The sequence below is a fragment of the Penicillium pulvis genome (assembly GCF_028828015.1).
Source record: "Penicillium pulvis strain IBT 33274 chromosome Unknown scaffold_8_segment0_segment0, whole genome shotgun sequence".
In the NCBI taxonomy this organism is placed as follows: Eukaryota; Fungi; Ascomycota; class Eurotiomycetes; order Eurotiales; family Aspergillaceae; genus Penicillium; species Penicillium pulvis.
In genome coordinates this window covers 3,862,711-3,884,601 of record NW_026643080.1, presented here as the reverse complement: position 1 = coordinate 3,884,601, position 21,891 = coordinate 3,862,711, and the positions used below count along the sequence as shown (strand labels likewise).

Sequence of the window (21,891 nt, the reverse complement as noted above, 5' to 3'; positions counted from 1 at the left end):
TTGTTCCAAAAATTGGAGTATCAATCACGCACATTGGCCATTTCAACTCGATCAGGTCTATATTACAACTACCATCAAGAGCTCGCCACTTGATATGCCAAAAGCACGGGATCATTAAAGAGGGCTTGATTCTTCATAACTGGCATAGCCCCAGGTTAGTAAGCCTCAAGTAGAGTGGGGGGCTCCACGGACTAGGATCCGCTATAGTGAATGGTGGGGGTCGAGCTACAGCTCAACCTCACAACGATGCACCACATCCCACTATTATCCCACTTTCGTAGATCGTCAACAATGGGAGCTCTTTACCCCTTTCTCCAATCTTCCAAGTATTTAATAGGACTGAGAACATCTATCAGAGAAGAATACAAACCTCAATTACATTACTACCACACAAAATGGGATCAATTGACACTATCGGACCTCTTTTCCAGCCCCTTCAATTGGGAGCGTTTTCTCTCCAACACCGTGTTGTTCAGGCCCCATGTACTCGTATGCGAGGTACTAAGGAGTCTGATGGTGTGTTTGTCCCAAATGATCTCATGGCCGAATACTATTCCCAACGTGCTTCCGCAGGTGGATTGATGATCACAGAGGGAACTCCAATTAGCCGCCTGGTCAGTATACGACTACTTTTTCAAAAGTAGATGTGTTAACAATGAATATTTAGGCCGCGGGGTATCCAGGTGTTGCTGGTATTTTCACACCTTCTCAGATTGCCGGCTGGAAGAAAGTCACCGATGCCGTACATGCTAAAGGTGGCTTGATTCTTTGCCAACTGTGGCACGTTGGTCGTGCCACTTGTCCCTCCTTTCTTGGTGGGGTGCAGCCTATCGGTGCAAGCGATATTCCAATTAGTGGCAACGCAATGGATGGGACCGCGTATGCCGCCTCGCCTCCGCGGCCAATGACGGCGGAGGACATTCAGGACATTGTGAAAGAACACGGTGCAGCCGCGAAGAGGGCGATGGAGGCAGGATTTGATGGCGTTGAGATTCATGGTAAGCATCAAAACGAAGACTACTCAATCATTTCTGAAAACTAACGGGGTGCAGCCGCGAATGGATATCTCCTAGACCAATTCCTCCATGACAACGTCAACAACCGCACCGATGACTACGGAGGCTCTATTGAGAAGCGATCCCGCCTTATTATCGAAACCATCAAAGAAGTCACCGCCGCCGTTGGTGCTGGTCGTGTCGGAATCCGGTTGTCGCCTTACAACTACTTTCAAGATACCCGTGATTCCAGTCCCAACACGAACTGGTTCACTTTGTGCTCCACGATCGCTAGCCTACACGCTGAATCGAAACCAACCTACGTACACATGGTGGAGCCCAGATTCGACGAAGTTCTAGATGAGAGCGCCAAAATTGATTCTTTGTGTGAGGAGAAACCTTCCTTGGACGTATTCCGACCGGTCCTCAAGAAGGGCAGTGTCGCATTCCTAGCGGCCGGAAACTTCAACACAGAGAATTCGGGCCCAAAGATTCTCAATGATGGTGCAGATGCAGTTGTCTTTGGTCGCTACTTTATCTCCAATCCCGATTTGCCCAAACGGTTGAAAGAGGGATTGCCTTTGAACAAGTATGATCGCACAACCTTCTACGGGGCTGATCCTGCCGAGAAGGGATATACCGACTACCCTTTCTACAGTACATAGATTGAGGCAAGAACAAACAAGTATACAATTCAGTTTCCAGACTATCAAGACAGATTCCAGACCATCAAGACAAGCAATACAGTTCAATTTTAAGACAAGCTCAGTAAAACCTTCATTGCATCGTGTACTACAGCCCACCGAACAGTTGCCAACTGTTGTGCCATGGCTGCTGCCAAAGGCTTAGGATCATACTTCCCTGATAAGGCAGCCAACTCCGTCTCACTCGGACAATTGGTCATCATCACAATCAATGAAGACAGATCCGTGGTAATCCGGGATTCTGAGCAAGAAAGATCCATTCCCCGGTGAAATACCCAACAAGTCAGTGTAGTCAGGTACAAGCACCAAGGAAAATGAAAAGCGTCCGTTTGATCCCAGTCATGGAGACTAAGCACAGCATCTTGGAGTAGAGTTGACGAGTGCCGCGCGGCAGCCCAAGATGCACCCGAGTCCTCATGTAGCCAGCGAAGAACATTTCGCTGAGATCGCGACTGATCCGCTGGGGTTACAGTCCGTCCGAGGATATTGGTTGCACCAGCAACGACCTGCAAATCAAGAATCTCGACATTCAAGGCAAGACATGCTGCATGGTAAAGAGCATGCGATGCCACTTTCAGCCCGGTAAAGCGGCGCTGGTCGGCTGTCTGGGCTAGTTTCATGGCTAGACAATCCGCGTCAAAGTCTACCTTCCAAAGATCATATGAGCGGCTCATGCGTGGGATCCATGCTCCGACTTTTTCTGGGGTCTCTGATCGGAGTGTAGTCTGATCACGGCGCTTCAGATCGGCCGATACTGACATCAAGCCGTGCAGAATCACAGAGCGCGCGAACACATTCAAATCACGAGGACGGGGCAATGCTCCTGGGGTGATATAACCCTTGAGGACTGTGAGGAAGGGTCGATTTGTCTCACGAGCAGCCAGATTGACCCACTCCCGAGCGGACGATGCTTCCCATGCGGCGCTACTGCATGGTAGGGACGATCTAATCTCGAAGGCGGACATACACAGAGACTGCGAGAATAAGACTGCGTGCTGAGTATCCCACATAAAGCAAAGCATAGCCAGACGCTTCCTCTGTTCGAGATCCATGCTCTGTCTCCACGCATGCTCCAGATCATCCGACTGAGCTAGAGGCGAGTCCTGGATGCTGCAGCAAGTACTGCGACGAATAAGTTTTATGAGAACACAGTGGAAGAGTTGAGCATTCTCCCGCTGCTTTGGACCCGCTCTCATCTTTCCAAAACAGTCAATCAGGAGCATGGCTTGTAGAACCCAAAGATCAGGCTGCGGCGAAAAGCCAGGATGTCCCAGAAGTTGGATTCGAAGGTTGTCATGAACTCCCACTGCCAGTTGGTGTGCTTCGCGTGTGCCGTAAGTAGCCCCCATGAACAAAATGGCCGCAAGCAGGATTGGATCAACGGTACTTGGGTTGAAGGTTGGCTGATGAATCAGTGGGTATGTAACATTGAAGCGAGTGAAGAATAGATCACAGTATTTCTGCAACGCGGTCAACGTGAGTAATGGGGAATTCAGAGCCATCGGCTGTCCATCAATCCCCATAGGGTGCGTTTGAGCTACGATAGACAAAATTCCCGTTCTAGCATCTTCAGATAGTCGTGGTAAGTTTTGAGGCGGGTTCGAACCCAGATAAGATGATCCAGACATCCAGTCCATCTCCACCAGATCTGGTGTGACTGATGGCAGCGTCTCCTGTAGCGTTTGAATCCTGTCCATCATCGAGGCGACCTCCAACAAAGCGGAAGGACCGTCGTTTTTGTCCATATTATGCGTGTTGACTTGTTCCATACTCTCTGCGAATGGTCCTGTGTCGAATCCCAATGGAAAGTCGAAATGGTGGAAGGCGTCATCGAGAGAGGCGACATCGAACAGCCAATTATAATTGCAAGTTGCAGCAAATGGCAGATTGAAATCGGTCGCTATACAGATCAGTTGTCATCATCGCTTCAGGAATCGAAGCTCATACCTGTGTCCATTCCAAAAAAATCACCCATCCCATCGCCGGCATTGAATGACCCATCCGCTGCGTCAAATTGTCCAGGAACAGGTTCAACATATGGCTCAAAAGGGCCTCCAGGCATCATAGGAGCCAAAAATGGATCATGCTCGTCAATGGAGAGTGTAGTCAGGTCCGTCCCAGAGCCAGGGGGTGACAGAGGTGCATGGTTGGCGAAATCCTCTTCTCCCTCCGTCCAACCCCGATCGGAACTGGCAGTTGAGATCGAGGATCGTACGGCCGATCTTATTTCTCGCTGCGACGGACGTACAACAATGGTTCCATCACCAGCTCTCCGGGTTCGTTTGCGTGTTTTCAATACACCGAGTCCCGGTCCACCTGCCTCTGTGTCTCGTTTATTATGCCGTTCCATATGCCGTTCTGAACTTTTAGTAGTGTTTTGAGCAGGGAATCAACCGAAATTCCTTACCTAGCAAATCTGGCCGCTGAAAGTGCACAGAACAGCGCTCACAGGTGAATCCATGACGCGGCTGCTCGTGATTAAGCGCATGTCGACGCAGATGTTCGGCGCGGGTGAAGCTTTTGGTGCAACTTGGATATTGACAAGCGTGCGTCTTCATTTTGAAAATGAATACATGACAAAGATGAGTTTCAGTTGTTGCAGCTCTAGAGTGGGGGTAATAACGTCGGGGTAAAGCCCGAGGTGACTGATAAGGATGCGGGGGGCAGCTAATGATTGGCGTAGCTTGATGTATACTTGCTATCTTGTCGTACGACGATTGACCAATAAGATGATTCATCTAATCAAGTGAAAAAGTACCAAGTCTTTTTATCATGCTTCCCACGTACCCCAGAATGTAGCCACGGCATGTATACAGTACGATTATTGCCTTGCTTATCAGGAAGCACTGTTGCTCTTTCAAGCCCTAATCACATGATACTTTAAGGAAGGTGTGTGATTATTTACACTGCAAAAGTCAGTCGACCCTGACCACATTTGGCTCAGCGCGGTAATCTTCTATGTAGACAAAATGTCATCTCAGAAATTAAAGCATATGTTTTCTCTTGGTGCAAGTCAACATGAGAGACAGCGCTTCATTCGAGCCGGGATATAAAACGCTGGCATTCAATCTTAGTTAAGAAAGGGTGCCGACTCAGAATCATTCCTTGATCATATTAGAGTAGCTAGCCTATTTCATTCTTTAGGTATTTGGCTATGCACTAGATGAATATTTCTTCCTTTTCGAATCTCAAATACTGCGCCTTACCCAGTATCATTGGTGTTCAAGAATAGGTTTAAATTTAGAATGGGTAATACTTATACCACGAGTTTTGTGCCTACATTATCAGTTGCCAAATCATATCAGGCTTTGAATAATAGCGATATGGAAGAAACATGAGCCTAAGATAGAAGCTTAAAGCCTTCCAAAGGTTCCAGGCAATTCAGTGTATCTTTGCCAAGCCAGTATTTTGCCAGGTGTCTGGTCAGTTTACTACCCCTGAGCGACACAAAATTCCCTACGGAACATGAATGTCCGCATTACTTCACCTTACTGAACATGCCGTTTAGCCCCAACACGAAGATTCTTTTTATAGTAGTACCGCTCGGCTTTGCATGCGCCTAATCTATGTCAGATCTCTTTGGCAGATCCTCGCAGAATCCAGCGAAGTACCTTCTCCGACGCTAGTCGATCAGGATGGTCTGTCGCAAGCACTTCCGCGCGTATCGCGACGACATGCTCTAGCATCTTGACCGCTTTCTTGGCCTGACCGTCCTTGTGATATGCTCGGGCGAGCTGGTGCTGCGATGCCAGTCGATCGGGGTGGTCTGCGGCAAGCACTTTCGCGCGCATTGCGACGACAAGCTCTAGCAGTTTGACCGCCCCCTTAATCTGACCGTCCGTAAGATATGCTCGGGCGAGCTGGTGCTGCGATGCCAGTCGATCGGGGTGGTCTGCAGCGAGCGCTTTCGCACGTATTGCGACGACATACTCTAGTAGTTTGACCGCCCCCTTAATCTGACCGTCCGCGAGATATGCTCGGGCGAGCTGGTGCTGCGATGCTAGTCGCTCGGGGTGGTCTGCGGCGAGCACTTCCGCACGTAACGCGACGACATACTCTAGAAGTTTGACCGCCTCCTTGACCTGACCGTCCGTAAGATATGCTCGGGCGAGCTGGTGCTGCGATGCTAGTCGATCTGGGTGGTCTGCGGCGAGCACTTCCGCACGTATTGCGACGACAAGCTCTAGCAGTTTGACCGCCTCCTTAACCTGACCGTCCGCGAGATATGCTCGGGCGAGCTGGTGCTGCGATGCTAGTCGATCGGGGTGGTCTGCGGCGAGCACTTCCGCACGTATCGCGACGACATACTCTAGTAGTTTGACCGCCTCCTTAACCTGACCGTCCGTTAGGTATGCTCGGGCGAGCTGGTGCTGCGATGCTAGTCGATCAGGATGGTCTGTGACAAGCACTTCCACGCGTATTGCGACGACATGCTCTAGAAGTTTGACCGCCTCCTTAACCTGACCGTCTGTGCGATATGCTCGGGCAAGCTCGTGCTGCGACGCTAGTCGATTGGGGTGGTCTTCTGCGAATACTTGTGTCGCGATAACACGCTCTAGTAGTTTGATCGCCTTCTTAACCTGGCCGTCTGCGTGATATGCTCGGGCGAGCTCGTGTTGAGATAATAACCGATATCTGTCATCTTGGACAAGGTTTTTATCCCTCCACTTACAAGACCTTCGTAGCCAAAGAACGGCTTCCTTCATCCGCCCGTCCACGTATAAGCATTTGCCTACCTTCAGACAGAGCTCGGTCATCTCTTCTGTGCGTTGGCAGTTCTCAAACTTCTCTATGCGTGCCACATGTGGCAGATAATCCCGCCAGATCTCACGATTCTTGTAGTCGTCGGATGGAAAGACTCTGGAGAGGTGTTTCAAAGCCGCCATTTTCGTTTCTGCTTCACGACCACTCTGATGAAGCCACACCCTGGTAGCCAAATGCACTAGCCTATGCATATCGAGCTTAGTGCCGTTATCTCTTCTGTCTAGAAAAGAGTAGGAGCAGAGTGTGCCAATGGCCCCTGCCAACCGTGCCTCGGGATACGCCAATGGTAAAATGGAGTATGGGATAGTTCTACATTCGATGCAAGATATAAATGCGAGGAGATCTGCCGCTAACGTATCGCGTTCGAGGATCTTGTTGAACGTTATCGTCCACGTTTTAGCGACTGCATTTGTCAAGTTCTGGTATCGTGTTTTGTCGCCAAAATTCGTGCTCATTATTGCAATAGCATCATGCTCTGTGTTCTTAAAAAGCCACGAATACTCGAAGATGGAGCTTTTGTTCACGTTGATATATGCTGCGGCCTGAGTAATAGCCAGCGGGAGATACTCCAGCTCTCTGACAAAGTTCGTCATGGTCTCGCGGCTGCAAGAGGGGCTCTGTCGAACCAACGACTTCTCCAACAGGTCGATCGTCTCCTTTTCCGGCATCCGTCCTATCTCAATCACATCGCTGCCCGCTAGATGTTGCGCTACACTTCCATGTCGCGTTGTGAATATGGTCAAGCCATCCTCACTTTCTGGTAAAAAGGCCAACAGGCCGTCTGTTTGATGGCGCCCACGAAGTAAGTCAAGGTCATCGGCGTTATCGATAATTAGTAACCACTTTCCGGCTTTCTTTGCGCATAGCCGTTGTCGTACGAGGATCTTCACGTCTTCTTTGTTCTGTTGCTCCTGGTGTATTCCCAATGCTCTTGCTATCTCCACAAAACCCTGCTCGAAGGTCTCCATACTCAATGACTGTACCCAAAAGATAGATAGTTCTGGATAATTTTCCTTGACATAGTATGCGAATTGTAACGCGATTTGGGTCTTGCCGATACCACCAAGGCCGCTGAGCGCCACCTTCTGACAGTCTTCATTGACAAGGAATTTTTGTTTCAGCGTCTCGAGCTCTACACTTCGACCAACAAACTGGCGATTCTGTAGTAAAGGGAGGTAGAAACTACGCTTCGGCTCTATGGCATGTGAGTCTTGTTTCTGAATTCTCGAGCTGTGGTAACTACACTAACCTCGTATCGCTTCATTAATAGTTTTCGTTTTCACAACATCCGCCGCCGGTATCACTCCTAGCAGCTCCTTTGCGTATGCAGCTGCTGTTCCCGCCGCGTATGGCTGCCATGTCTTGTTTTTGTGGGAATCGGCGTAGTCGCAGATTCCGCGGATCACCAAGCATGGGAAGTTATTCATTAGGCCAGCTGCCTCCATCTCAAAGCAGAGAACTCCTTCAAATTTAGAGCTGATCTTGTCCCGCTCTGCACCGTCCCTCATCACCTGGTTTCCTGATGCGATCGTACCGTAGTGAATGATAGGTAAGTTGTTCGGCCGCTCCTTTCTCTGTATCCTCTTCGCATTTACACATGATGCGCAGCTATCCTCTCCCACATGGTTGTACTGCGCTTCAAAAAGCACATCGCTTCCTGCTTGATCGTGGCTGAACTTAGGGAGGTTACTAAGCTTCGACAGGTGCGGTAACAGACTGTTCCTCCCTCGGTCTAGATTGGATCGAAGCTTTGTAACGGCGGCGAGAAGAACTGCGGGTGGGGCGTTGAGGAATCCCGTCCGCTTGAACTCGTTTGGCATTGACTTTCCAAAGTCATACTGTACTACCCCGCCATGACCGTTTACCGGCTGGCTAACAACAATGTCGCCGAGTCGGATATCCGCATTCTTACTAGGAACGCCGCCTCCGATTCCCACCATTAGCCCAAATCGAATGGCTGGGAACGTGGTCTTCATCTGGAAAGCCACTGCCAAAGCAGGATTTGTACCCGTCTGGCCTGCGGGCAAACATGCAAGGACCACATTATGACCCTCTATGCACCCGAGCGTGTATATATTTGAATCGTTGCTACCCGGAGCTGGAGGGAGGTCTTGGTGTTCTTCGTCGAGCATCTCCTGCGCTGCAGTGAACTCGTCCGACAAGGCGCTTACCCACCCGACCGTGTATTCGTCGCGGTTGAGACGGCGCGCCATCATGCTTGGATACCAGCTAGACTGGTCGCAAATTGGCGGTTGGATTGCGTAAAATGGCCAGCACGAGGTGCGAGGGGCCTTCGTCAGCTTGAATACGAAGGGCTCAGCGTTTCCTGCCAGCTAGGCGCAAGCGCCCATCTGGCTAGGCTGTGCTGCATGTGTATTTTAAATTTAACACCACTTTAACGGCATTAGGCAAGGCGCAGGATTCGAAATTCTGAGCTCTCTAATTGAACACTCTCACTAACCGCATTTAAAATGTAGTGCAGTACTTGTAATTCAGACAAAATGCTAGCGGTACTCTACCTCATTTTCTGCGTATTGTTTGAAGGACATAGATATAACGCTTCATTTGAGCCAAAACAGACACTAAAAATTCTTAAATGGGCAAGAGAAGGCGCTGGCTCAGTGAGTAACACCTCCACACATTCGCATTTCAGGACAGTCTTCGGAGTAATATGAGCAAGTAGGCATTTGGGCATGTACAACTCAATAATATAACTATTGTGAAACCCGAGCACTGAGCCTTACCTAACACCGTTAGTATGGTGTTCAATTATTGCACTCCTCGAAATTCATAGTATATCATCGATTACGATCTCAGATTCCTACTCGCCCTGGGCTACCTTGGAATGTGAAAGAGGATAAATTGTGACACTAAATCCGCACTTTTGGATTCGAAGACTCGCTCGCGATGAATTTTAAGGCGCAATGCAGGCCTCTCGAGTACTGTCGGCAGACTGCATGCTCAGGCTGCACATGGGATTAGAAAAAAAAAATCAGACTAATTCAAAGGTGTAAAGATCATTGAGGTACTAATGTAGCTGTACCTACTGCATCTCTATGGACACATATGTTCATCAGTCATTCTGTATGTCATCAAACACTGGTAATGGTAAGGGCCTATCCAGGTCGCCAAACCCGAAATGAATCGCTGTCGCTATGTGCAATGCAAAAAAGACAAGATAAAAAAGACAAACTAGAGAAAGATAAAAAGATAAGATGAAAAGATAGAAGTGCGCTCAGTTGAACCGCTCAAAACAAAGAAATGGTGGTAGCAGAGACTACCATCGGGTAGCACGAGAAGAAAATCCCCGTCCGTTGAGACCCTGCTGGGTCTGGCTCCGAGTCATTCGCCGAGAATTTGGTCGGTCTTCGAGGCTCAAGCCACCGAGACCAGGAGTGAGTTGATTTCGCCGTGGAGAAAAAAAGGGGTCATTGCTTTGGGCTGTGGAAGGCCGTTGCCCTAACCGGATGTTCCGGTTAGTAGTATTCGTCCAGCCTGTCGTATTGGTGGCAACTGTTTCACTGTCCGAGTCCTGCTCGTAATCTGAAGGCTCGCTCTCCTTGAGAGATTGCATGGTGAAGCTGTGGGGGTTGCGGTGGTGTGGATGGTGGGAATGGAGGCTCTGGGACGAGAGTGATGAAGAAGGAAGTCCTGACGGGAAGTTCGACGACCCGGTAGAAGCTCCAAATGAGGAAGAAGGGGCATAATTGAGGGAGTTATAAGTTGGGGAGAGTGTGGTTGCAGAACTGGTTGGAGAGTAGACGGTAGCCTCGAGTTGAGGTCTTCCGTACTGTGGTGATCCAAGCGGAGAAGTAGGCCCCGTTTGCGCATCTCCTGTTGGTTTCGCAGGAGTTGCTGGAGTGCGATAGACTGCTAGCAATGCCATGACCTCTTGCACGGCCATGAAAATCAGAAGTAGTTTGCCATATCGATCAAAGTACTCTCGGTCGTTGAACCTTTTTGGCAAATGTGCCCCAAGGTGGACAGCCACAATGAGTTCGGTGATGTTGACGAGCAGTTCTAAACCACCCCACTCGGGGATGGGTTTCTTAACAACTTCGAGGAAGGCAAGCCCTGCTATGAGACTTGCACTACCCAAGGCAAATGTTTCAATGTAGTTCCCATGTATGGGGAGCATACGTTTCTGGGAAAAGGTCCAAGCGCCGATGGAGAATAGCAAGAGGAGGAATCTGAATAGTGGGAAGAGAACACGGCCTTGAATGCGGGGGGGACGGGAGGTGCGGGAGGTGCGAGGGCGTGACTGTTGTTCCCCATTTCGTCGAGGCGTATTATTGGGGTCAATGCTGAAAGTCCTATCGAAGAGAGTCTCCAAGCCGGTAAAAGAATTGTGATCGCTAGTTGGGAAGAATGTTGGGGGTTTGAACACCGGCCCGGGGCCGGCCGATTTGTGTTGCCATGAGGTAGGCGAGTTGGTTGGGCTGCGATGGAATGGATTTCGCTCCACGACCTGTTCGACGGGCTTTATCGAAGGTTGTGTGCGAAGTTGCCATGCGGGAGGCCTTGAAACGGCAGGAATGCTGCCATAAAATGGATTTGGGCCTTCAAAAACCGATGGTTTGTCCCGTTGGTAAACACTGACTGTAGGCCGAATTTCACATGTGCGGGAAGGAGTCCAATCCATATCATCAGATTCAGGAGGAGGAGTTGGAAAGGCCGAGGTCCTGGACACGGCAGACTGGGGAGAAGCCAATCTGTGAATCGGAAAAGGCTCACGAGTCACACCATTATTTGGTCTTGGTGTTAATTCAGGATTCGATGATTGACGCCCAGAAGGGGGTGATGAAGCAGGGCTACGCATTGGTGCCTTTTCCCAGGAATGGTCCGACCAGTCCACCAGAGTTCGACGATTGTACTTCACAACATGACGGGAAGCCAAGATACACTATCTTGGATTAGCATTGTCAAAGTAGAAAAAATTATGAGCACTCACTAAAATGGTAATGCCGGCCATAACAACATGGCCGACGAAAGACCCCTTGGGGTCAATTCCGCTTGCAGGTGGGTCTTTGAACAGAGACCAGAACACGCATCGCAGTACTAATGAGAACAGCTGCAGCTGGTAGTACTCTCCAAGGCCGGAGAACCTGCCAGGTCTTCCATAGACCTTCATGCGTAGCTTCGGGTTCCACCAAATCGAAAGACAGCCCACAACAAGGGCTATGCCTGCCATAGGAGCCAAGTCAAAAGAACAATCATGGGGAATGCCTCTTAACTCGATCATTTGCTTTGCATGGGACAACAAAGACATGGGAGTATCAATGGACATATCAGCATCGCCCTGCACGGGGTAGAGAGTCAAGACACCAATAGTGTCCCAAGCAAGTTGACCAAGAATGCTGATCCAGAATCCAAGGGCGCCAAGATAAACAACAAAGCTCTGCCAGCTGTGTTGTCGGGCTCGCTGCACGGCCTTGGAAGCACGAGTTTGATCCATCATACGTCGGAGGTTATCTGCTTTCGCCTCATATCCGGCCTCTCGGATTCGTTGCTTCACGCGAGGCTCACAGGTTTCACAGACTTGAGGATACAGTGTCTCGAGTTCTTGGCGGTAGCTTTGGTAGGTCGAATCAAATTGGGGATCGGTTTGATCATCATCCTCTGGGACATAGGCGGCAAGCGAGCTGGTCAACAAATGCTGGTTGCGAAGACATTGGGAGCAAAATAAATCGGACTCGGGGACGCCCATTGACGCAACGCGCTCGTTCGATGCGCCGACATCCTGGACATGGGTGTTGGTGATCTCGTTAGGGGGATCGGTGATTTCGCCATTCTAAATTCTTTGTTAGTGTTTGCCAGATCGCCTGGCTTGAAGGGGCGCGCACCTGGTCAAGGAAGTTGTCGGCATCGCAATGGTCGCAATGGAACTTGTTGTTCGAGTCAAGAACGGCTTTGGCGGGACGAGCCCCACAGTAAAAGCAGGTCAAGCGCTTTGAAAACATTGTCGTGGTGGCATAGTACCATATGCAGCAATAACGAAAGTGGTGGTGGTTGTTATTGTTGACAATGGGGAGTGAATGCGATGGGGAAACAAGGAAAATAATGAAGGCGGACACCAACGGGAGGCACGTGTTGTGGGCGACGCGACAGTCTTACCCAAAGTGACCAAATTGATCTTCAGACATTGCTACTAAATTCCTCCCTACAAACTATGTTCTTTGCTTTGTTGTTGCTTTAATTCAATCATGAAACATTGTCATCAGCTGCGGAATCTCTGAACCCTCTTTTTCCGCCCTCCGCAGAAAGTGACATCATGGCCTTTTTTCCGCTCCTACTGAGGATTATCCTCCCCGCAGGAGCCATTGCGATCCTTGCAGGGATTGTGAGTGTCTGCAGACAGCTTCGATCATGAGATTTGAACAGAACTAACTTATAAATCTGGTAGATCATCCTTGTTGCGCTCGCCTTTTCCCAAAATGCTGCAATTCCCAAGGTCCGTCGTCGGGGTACGCCTGTCCATCTGCTCATCGTCCTTGGCAGTGGTGGCCATACTACCGAGATGTTCTTCATGCTGGAAAAAGCCCTAGACCTATCAGTCTATACCTATCGCACCTATGTCGTGAGCTCGGGGGATAATTTCAGCGCTGAAAAAGCCACAGAATTTGAGGCCAAACACGTCGCGCGCCAGCTGGAACAGAACAAGACCCTCACCGATCCAGGCTCTTTTGATGTTGTCACAATTCCACGGGCGCGAAGAGTACACCAATCATACTGGACAGCTCCCTTCACTACAATCCAGTCCTTCTGGGCCTGTCTCCTGGTTCTATGCGGAAAATACCCCAATCAACGGAGACTGCCCTGGAAATACACCTCGGCATGTCCAGATATCATTATCACCAATGGTCCTGCGGTCTCTGTGTGCATGGTCCTTGCCGCCAAAACACTCCGTTTCTTTATCTTCATCTCCCGTGTGCTCTCAGGTAAGAGCTCCAAGCCAGCGATCTCCAGGCTTCGGACAGTTTTCGTGGAATCATGGGCACGGATCACCACCCTGAGCACCTCGGGCGTGTTGTTGCTTCCACTTGCCGACCAGTTCCTTGTTCAATGGCCTGGTCTAGCGGGCCGTCGGGCTTGGTGGGGGATGAAGAAGACCTCATACGTCGGCTGGGCCGTGCTGTGAGTCTTGTGTAATATCTTTTCCAAAAAATGTTAGATTCTACTCCAAACTTCTAATATTTCCATAATTGCATTATCTCTCTCAAGTCTGTATTCAATCATAGATCGTATCAATTTGCCTTGGATCACCGAGTACAAAGAGAGATGCATTGAGAATAGCCTCATTTGCATTACATTCATTATAATCGAGACCTATTCGCCCTTTCCTTAGTTTGAGTGGTTTCCTTACACTTCCTCGATCACCACAGCTCGGTTGTCTCTTTGCTTTACTTCATTAATTATTAATTCGAATTATTCATTTCAGTTTTGACAATCTCGCATCCATCTTGGAACTAGTCAATTCGACAACAACGGGGATATCGGCATTAAGGAAGGTCGAGATAGGGACAACTTTGGGGATCCGCATAGAAAACGCCACCCAGGCTCTCAATCAGCTCGCATCGCTCGTCCATTGTATTGGCATTTTGCAACTTTGCGCCACCTTTCTCACTTGCTTCTGCTTCGTCTTTTGGTTGCCAAACCCACACTCCGCCTCCAGTCGGCCAACCAATTCGGATGTAGTTATTACGCTTTACCTGGGTCCCATCATATCCCGAAAGTCTATCAAGCTGGTTATAGAAATAAGCCATCTCGCTTTCCCACCAGGTAGGACCGAGACGATGCACTGTTGAGGCTGTTAGAGGTACATTTTGCACTGAATACCTGATCATTGACATACTTCGATCACAGTGCGCGTTCTCTTTGTTCTGCCACTCCGGATCTGATGTGGATGGGCGTAAGGTGTTGTTGAATAAATCAAGTTCCAAGAATTCGAGTTCTAGGCGGCTACAAACGTCTAGTTTGTAGACTCCCCCTTGAGACGGCCATCCTGTGACTATGAGCCCAGCTTTGGCCGGATAATATAGCCAGTATTCGTGGTCATGCGCGAAATAATCTTGATGAGTGATATTTTCACTGTCTAACTCCGCCTGCAGCTCCTTGAGTTGTTCGTCCTGCAGCTTCTTGAGTTGTTCTCCTTGCAGCTTCTCCAGTTGTCCTCGAGGAGCGGAAGAGGAGGAGGGTGCATGGTTGAAATAGTGAGAGTATGTTCGATGTCCTAACCAGAGGACCAATGAAGGCACAAGTATAGTGATCACAGCACGCAAATTCATCACTTCCCAATATCCGGTAGCCATATTCAGGTATGTCTACGTAGCTGGAAGAGAAGAGGGGAATCCTGGAAGGCAACCACCGCTAAGATGCTAGGGTCCGTTGTATGTGGTTTATGTCGCAGCCTACAGGTTCAACGATTCACGGGCTTATTGGCCCTCTACACACACTACGGCTGTCCTTGCTGAATATTGAGTAGAACCAAATTTGAAATGTATTGATGAGACAACTAGTCAAGCTAGATTACCCTAACACCATCCAGTCGACCTATGGGATCGGGCGACTCAGTAGTCAGCTCGGCGGGCCCATGTTGTTGAGGCACAAGTAGGCTCGTGTCACAAGCTGGTGAACAAATGTCGCCGTAAAGAGGAGAGACAAGCGCATGAAGGCAGGCCAGAGAGAAGACGAACGAGGCCAACGCACTGCGGTCCCCTCCACATTCCGATGTGGGGATTCCTAGCGCTCGCCGCTACCGCAGCCGTTATCTCTTTATCGCTCTCATCTTTCGGACGGCCCGACTTTATGGACAATGAAAGGCAAAGAGCTTTTCTATGCCCCCTAGGAGCTCTTTACTTGTGACTGTGTACCGAGCAGTATTTGTTGACCATTGAAGAATATATATATATACAGGCTTCCGGCCAAGTATACATAGAGTCTCCAAGTTTGCCGAATGCTATCTAAAGTAGAGACAACCTTACAATGTTATAAAATGAGAATCGAACCCCCTAATCTAGGTACACTAAGATTTTCTATCCGCCCAATACCCAGAACCACCTCGTCAAGATCAGACAGCATCCGGAGTGGAGGAGCATCGGAATAGTCCCGTCATACCCGGCACCGCCCCGCATCGCTATCGGACCGCCCTATTGCGGGGAATAGGAATTATTTCGCTACATCTTCCCATCATCCTAACAAGTTTGTCTTGCTTGAATCAATACCAATCCCACTTAATCACAATGCCTTACTCCCTTCAGGGTCGGAACGTCCTGGTCATCGGTGGATCCCGGTATGAACCCCCTGCAGCAAAGGGTTGAACTACTTCAATTTTAAGAGATATAGCTAATGCCAAATAAAAGAGGTCTAGGTGCCATTGTCGCCGCGAAATTTGCCGCCGAGGGTAGCAATATCGCAATCAATTACATGTCGAGCAAGGAAACCGCTGAGAAAGTGGCAACGGATATTGCAAGCAAATATAACGTGAAGACGGTCGTGATCCAGGGTGTAGGTATTCCTGTCCTTGATTGGTCGTCGTGTCAGATTGTACTGACATGGTTTTTGTGATCCACTTTTAGGACGCTGGAAAGCAGTCCGAAGCTACAAATACGGTTAAAACGGCCATTGAACAACTGGGAGGTCTGGATGTTGTGATTTCGAATGCGGTACGTCAAGCAGCACACCGGGAATCTTCTTTGAGTTACTGGAAATTGCTGATGGTTCTTCAAGGGATGGACAAAGATGACCAATTTCGCGGATCTGGACGCTATGGATGATGATGACTGGGATAAAGTGATAAGATCCTCTCATTCTCATGTCCAAAGTTCAAGCTAACCATAGCAGTGCTGGAACATCAATGTCAAGAGTGGCCTCTATCTGTTCAAGGCTGCCAAATCGACCTTGGATGCTAACCCCGAGGGCGGAGCATTCATTATGACTGCCTCGACTGCGGTAAGTTAAAGGGAGAATAAGATGTGCTCATGGTTGTACTAACATTTCTACTAGGGTCTTGTTCCTAGTGGCAGCAGCGTGCCATATGCCGTCACAAAGGCGGCTTTGATTCACCTTATGAAGTGCCTTGCGCAGTCCCAGGGCTCTAAGATTCGTGTCAACGCCGTGTGCCCTGGTCTCATGCTCACCGAATGGGTTTGTCTCTTGACATCCAAAGTTATTCGAATCCATTAGCTGACTATATCGCAGGGTCAGCAGTTTAGTCAGGAGAAGATTGATGCTATGACAGATAAAATGACACTGAAGAAGCTGGTATGTTGTCCAATTACTTGTTAGTATTTCGTGTCTGATTTTGCTTTTCCTAGCCCGAAGTAGAGGATGCCGCGGATATGTTCTTGTCGATTGCAAAGAATTCATCCATGACTGGAGCAGCAGTCCAAATTGGTATGAACCCTGATACTCGGAGTTTAGTACATAACTGACCTTGCAGATTCCGGTTTCGCGATCCGATAAACATATGCCTCGGGAAATGATGGAGAAGGTTCTTATCTTGCATGAGATATTGGGACCGTTATAGAGGGTATTATGTCGATAGATAAAATAAAATACAGTATTGTACATTTTCATGCTGCTTATGAAAGAGGATTACGGAATGGAGTAAAGTCCATGCCTTCCGACTGGAAAGACTGATCACCAAACATGCGAGCCTTGATCGCAGCACGAAGCCCCTCAGCATCTGCCTCTCCCTGCACTTTCATCTTGTTGATGCGCAGGACCCTTCCATCCTTGGTAAAGACGTAAAGTTCTCTTCCCTTCTTTGGCCCAACTGGATGGGCAGTATTTGCAAATGGTAGCCCTGGAACAACCGAGAAACAATCGCTTCCTTTGGGTGGTTTCACTTCTTCAATATCTGTGAAGATGACACGCTTGTACTGGAAAGATGTAGATCCATCTGCAGCAGTGACCGGAGCAAGTGCATTGCTCCATAGAGACTCAAGAACTGTGTTGCGCCGCTTGATGTCGAGCAGTGACCAGTTCGGCCAGTCGATGTATCGGTCCTCCGGCTTGATTTTACCGGCATGGATCAGATCATCAGTGCCTTCGGCGGCACGCCATCCGGCATCCTTGAGTGGTGGCACAAACAGGCCGTTTTCAATGCCATTTACCAGTATTTCAGCTCCCTTAGGTGCAACTAGATCCACCAATTCAGGAACAGTGCAAGATTCGGGACTAGGAATTTCAAACCCAGGAGATGGGGTTTGAGAAAGGATCGTCCCATGATCAAAGCTCTTGTGATGCAATGTCTGCAAAGTCACACCAGTGGTGGTTCGACCAGCCAAAAGAGTATGGTGCAACGGCGCTGGGCCACGGAAGCTAGGATCATGTCAGCTTTTCGATTACAAAAACGTTTGAACCAGTTCAATTAAACACATACTCTGGAAGCAACGAGGGATGCACGTTCAAGCCTCCATAGCTGGCAGCATTCAGAATACGTGGAGGCACAAACAGTCCGAAGGAAACGGCAATAATTAAGTTGACGGGACCATTCGACGTGACTGGTGGCTAGTACCGACGTCAGTACAATTACTAACTTGAATGCAAAAAGAAAGGCCTACCGTCCATCCCGTGAAAGTATCGATTTCATGGATCGGCAGCGAAAGAGACGATGCTACCTCCTTGAGAGGAACTGATGGAAGCTCATAGTTAACTCGCGGGAGCTTCAATTAAGCTTATATATTGAACAAACCTTCTCGAATCGTCTTCCGGCCTCTGCCAACCCGTTTCCCTGGTCGACAAACAACATCGATTGAGGCAATTCGACTAGGTTTCTTCAAATGGTAGACATGGAGAGCTTTCAAGGAGGCAATACTAAATTCGTCAGAGCCGCAAAAGAGAATCCGGAGAGGCTCATAAGACTGGGTTGCAAAGAACCGATAGCTAGGCCGTCGAGAAGCATAGATATTTCTGCATGATGCAAAGACACTCGGCCCCCGCACGATCCACATCTTTGAATCTGAAATCTGGGGATCATGAAGTTTAACATGCCCGAAACTCCGAGACGTGCGACTTATCGATAAGCACCACGTGATGTCAACATCATCGGTCCCACTGTTCTTGCGCCAACGACTCTCTCACTGTCGTGGAATCGCTAAGTGTTAATTACAGATCCTAATGATGCCATGCCGGAAAGCGAAGCTGGCTCGGTGATCCCCGCGCAACTCTCCTTTCTCGCTATCTATAACCCAACCCTCGGACCCACCGACGAGACGCTCGAAGACCAAATCGTGTTCTACACCTCGAGATCGGACTACCTACAACGGACAGAGGGATCGCCTACTGAAGAGGAGGGTAGCAAGCCTCCCGAGGGTGGCAAAAATGAGAGGTTGCGCCAGATAGGTTTGGCGCAGGGGATGGTGAACTTCGCTAGGTGGGAACTTCTTGCCCAAATCGCTCAGATGAACACGGGCTCATATCCATCCTACAGTGATTTTTCGTCAGGCAAGACATTGGACTATGTTGAGACCGCAAAGACAAGAGTGGTGCTCCTCGAGCTGGAGAAAGACTGGTGGGTGGTTGCTGTAAGTGTGGCCGAAGCACTGATAGCGCGAACATTCACTAAGACCAAAGCTAGTCTATCGACCTGACGCGGTTACCAGCTGAGCCAACGCAAACCTCCGCAAATGATACAGCTAGTAGTACAAAGTTTCATTATTCGGCAAGGGAAATGGGACACCCGCGGCTCCACATTCAACAACTGCGCCGCGCCCACTCAATATTTCTTCTTCTCCATGACTTTTCTCTGAGCGATCTTTACGAGCGTGCGGGTCGATCCTCATTTTGTCTCTTCCTTGAACGGTTCTGGGAGAAATTCGCATGGAACTGGGAGTTTCTCTTAACCGGAAATCCAATCGTTGATATCTATAATGGAATCAAACTTGCTGCGGGCGGCGAGTTGGGAATCGGTGTCGGAGAAGAAGAATGGGGCAGCGGAGAGAGAGAGGTTCTTGAAGACTTTGTGGGGAGAACAGACGGCTTGATCGATCTGGTAGTCTCGAGATTCGGCGACTCATCGGCCCATTCCGGAGATTCCCCGTCTCAATTCAATGAGGAAAAGCAATGGCTAGGGCAGGACACCGATCCTCGACCGGCTGACGGTGTCATCTTTTCGGGTGTCGATACCATATCGCGGCGCTCAGTCGCTCATGTTTCACACTGGATGGAGTCGATTTACCGATATGGCGATGCGACGTATGGTATAGGGCGAGACCCAGTCTCCCTACGCCGACGAAAGCTCCGAAGACATAGAGAAAGGAGCTCCGCTGGTCGCCAAGATGGCAAAACCCCGTCAACTCCAGAGCGAATTCATACGCCCGGCATACCTCGACCGCTTGTCTTGGCCACACCGCAAACTATTCCAGAAGGTCAGGGCGAGAACACGGCCGAGCGAGATGAGGTTGCTCCACCCGGAAGCGATCCAAAGAGCGACAAGTCAGTCTTTGGGACCGAAGCAGTCATGAAATATCTGACTCTGGGGTATGGGTCATCTTGGAGTCTCTCTAGCATGTCCACTCCGTCACTTACTGGTTCCCCGGCTCCTGATGTCGGCAAGCCATCAACTGGTATTATAGAACGAAGTCAGCCATCCACCAACCCTGTTCAGACTCCGCCCTCAAACGGGCCAAGTAGGCTACACCAGGAACCTAATAAGGATGCTGGTCGTTTCGTTTTGGGACCTCGCGACGATTTGGACATACTGGATGACCTGGAAGAAGGCAGTCCGGTATTCGAGTCAGACGCGAACAAATCCAAGACTCGCATCGTGCATCGAACTCTTCATCTTCATTTGGGAGATGGATCGGGTGGAGACGGTGATTCACGAAAGCTTGAGGCCGTGATCTATGTAGTAAGGGTTCTCATTGTCCGATATCAAATCCGATTAGCTAACACCAATCCAGCACCAACCATTCATGTTCACTTTCCTCTTCGATGCGAATACAACACCTCTTTCATCTCCATCTCTCTACACCAGCATTCATCACCAGCTAGGCCCCCTTCAGAAATCACTACTGTCTTCCACCTCCCCAGCAACAGCTGCATCCCGCATTTCAACATCTGAAGGCACCGCCGACCCTAAAAACCGATTTTCCTCCCGAACTCAACCAGTCCACGATCTAGTCTACGACCCGTCCAATCTAACAATCCGATCCTCCATCCCTAACATCCCTAGTCTAGGCACACCCTCCCAATCACCCAGAATACCACAATCTCCTCGCACGCCATCTCCCTCATCCATCCAACTATCATCTGCACCAAAGTGGTCCCGTTTAGAGAGTCTCGCCATTCACCACCGCCTCTTGTCCACTTACATCGGTACCCGTTCCCGTCCGCAAGAACTTGAGCGCACCTGCAAGACTAGCCGTGGCTGGTGGATTCTCTGGGTCCGCATCCCACCGACGGGCCCATCACCACCACAGGCTCTCTCCTCTGCATCTTCATCTGTGGCCCTATCATCCATGGCTGAGGCGGAAACCGAGGATGTTCACTCCTTGCCACCCGGTGTTCCAGAACCACAAGAAGCTTTTCTTGTCCGCAAGGCGAGTGACTATGTCTCCCCTGCGAACCAGGATCGAATGAGTAGCGGTGCACGCTTCTTCCGTGACTTGGGTGGATCGTCTTCTAAGGCTTCTCGTAGTGCTGATACTACTACTCCCTCGAAACTAGTGGAGGGGCTTGGACTGGATGCTCGGAGATATGTTGAGGGGCTACTGCGATTTAACAAGTGATCTTTCTTTCTTTGCATTCCTGTATCGATCTACTGGGCCTATCCTACTTATTTTTGACTCTAAACAAAGGATATAAAAGGCCTAGAGAGTTATGCCGTGTTTGCTCACTTAGGTACCTGTCCTGCTTCGAACATTAAGCACCAATGCAGTAGTATCCCGTCGAATGACATTGTTTCCATGCGAATGGAAGTATTATACTACGATATATCGCGAATTCCTCACCAGGCTTACGCAAGAGACTAGTTCCAAGGTACAGGATAAACTGGAGCACAAGTCCAAGACCAGATGTTCCATGCATTAGCTTTAGCAGAAATCAATATAGTAAGATAAGACAGAAAAACAAGAGTCAAGCTCTTCGCTGGGGGGAGATATCCGAAGGGAGAAACGGGAATCATCTATCATCACACAGGGCGAGAACCATGAGCCATGGCTCGTCATGGCGATGTCCAAATCCACAACCGGCGCTACTGTCCAAAGGCTTTCTCCCACAGTTTTTTTTGGGGTTTCTTAATGTTTTATACTGCCCACGAATCGGGCAAATTTGTCATTGTGATCCACGGAGTCGAATGGGGAAGAAACGGGGGAGAAAAAAAGAGAAAAGCCCACAGGGTTATGATGAAGACAACGCCTCCCTAGACAAATTCTGCAAAATAAAGGCAAAAAAGGAGAAACACAAGGTCGACCAACTGCAGGGGG

General features: G+C 49.3%; 9 protein-coding genes across 9 annotated transcripts; 4 read left to right on the top strand and 5 right to left on the bottom strand.

The window, feature by feature from the left end:
• Positions 1-395: 395 nt before the first annotated feature.
• Positions 396-1,660, top strand: N7503_010880 (alkene reductase; the record flags this gene model as incomplete). Its single annotated transcript, XM_057070426.1, has 3 exons — positions 396-614; positions 668-998; positions 1,053-1,660. The coding sequence occupies 3 exons, from the start codon at positions 396-398 to the stop codon at positions 1,658-1,660; spliced, it is 1,158 nt and encodes a 385-aa protein (XP_056917037.1).
• Positions 1,661-1,749: 89 nt separating this feature from the next.
• Positions 1,750-4,257, bottom strand: N7503_010879 (uncharacterized protein; the record flags this gene model as incomplete). Its single annotated transcript, XM_057070425.1, has 3 exons — positions 1,750-3,599; positions 3,647-4,057; positions 4,107-4,257. The coding sequence occupies 3 exons, from the start codon at positions 4,255-4,257 to the stop codon at positions 1,750-1,752; spliced, it is 2,412 nt and encodes an 803-aa protein (XP_056917036.1).
• A 1,011-nt stretch (positions 4,258-5,268) lies between these two features.
• Positions 5,269-8,679, bottom strand: N7503_010878 (TPR repeat protein; the record flags this gene model as incomplete). The annotated part of the gene is made up of 2 exons (XM_057070424.1): positions 5,269-7,658; positions 7,713-8,679. The coding sequence occupies 2 exons, from the start codon at positions 8,677-8,679 to the stop codon at positions 5,269-5,271; spliced, it is 3,357 nt and encodes a 1,118-aa protein (XP_056917035.1).
• A 1,061-nt stretch (positions 8,680-9,740) lies between these two features.
• Positions 9,741-12,423, bottom strand: N7503_010877 (uncharacterized protein; the record flags this gene model as incomplete). Its single annotated transcript, XM_057070423.1, has 3 exons — positions 9,741-11,366; positions 11,415-12,254; positions 12,307-12,423. 3 exons carry the CDS (start codon positions 12,421-12,423, stop codon positions 9,741-9,743), a joined length of 2,583 nt encoding a protein of 860 aa, XP_056917034.1.
• A 311-nt stretch (positions 12,424-12,734) lies between these two features.
• Positions 12,735-13,601, top strand: N7503_010876 (glycosyltransferase family protein; the record flags this gene model as incomplete). The annotated part of the gene is made up of 2 exons (XM_057070422.1): positions 12,735-12,803; positions 12,867-13,601. The coding sequence occupies 2 exons, from the start codon at positions 12,735-12,737 to the stop codon at positions 13,599-13,601; spliced, it is 804 nt and encodes a 267-aa protein (XP_056917033.1).
• A 361-nt stretch (positions 13,602-13,962) lies between these two features.
• N7503_010875 (uncharacterized protein) lies at positions 13,963-14,772 on the bottom strand (the record flags this gene model as incomplete). Its single annotated transcript, XM_057070421.1, has 2 exons — positions 13,963-14,261; positions 14,316-14,772. 2 exons carry the CDS (start codon positions 14,770-14,772, stop codon positions 13,963-13,965), a joined length of 756 nt encoding a protein of 251 aa, XP_056917032.1.
• A 930-nt stretch (positions 14,773-15,702) lies between these two features.
• Positions 15,703-16,924, top strand: N7503_010874 (SDR family NAD(P)-dependent oxidoreductase; the record flags this gene model as incomplete). Its single annotated transcript, XM_057070420.1, has 9 exons — positions 15,703-15,752; positions 15,823-15,967; positions 16,039-16,125; positions 16,190-16,252; positions 16,304-16,411; positions 16,466-16,606; positions 16,661-16,723; positions 16,777-16,855; positions 16,902-16,924. The coding sequence occupies 9 exons, from the start codon at positions 15,703-15,705 to the stop codon at positions 16,922-16,924; spliced, it is 759 nt and encodes a 252-aa protein (XP_056917031.1).
• A 119-nt stretch (positions 16,925-17,043) lies between these two features.
• Positions 17,044-18,417, bottom strand: N7503_010873 (methionyl-tRNA formyltransferase; the record flags this gene model as incomplete). The annotated part of the gene is made up of 4 exons (XM_057070419.1): positions 17,044-17,785; positions 17,847-17,974; positions 18,028-18,098; positions 18,159-18,417. The coding sequence occupies 4 exons, from the start codon at positions 18,415-18,417 to the stop codon at positions 17,044-17,046; spliced, it is 1,200 nt and encodes a 399-aa protein (XP_056917030.1).
• Positions 18,418-18,591: 174 nt separating this feature from the next.
• On the top strand, positions 18,592-21,195 carry N7503_010872 (uncharacterized protein; the record flags this gene model as incomplete). The annotated part of the gene is made up of 4 exons (XM_057070418.1): positions 18,592-18,839; positions 18,897-18,990; positions 19,044-20,315; positions 20,368-21,195. The coding sequence occupies 4 exons, from the start codon at positions 18,592-18,594 to the stop codon at positions 21,193-21,195; spliced, it is 2,442 nt and encodes an 813-aa protein (XP_056917029.1).
• Between the last annotated feature and the right edge of the window lie 696 nt (positions 21,196-21,891).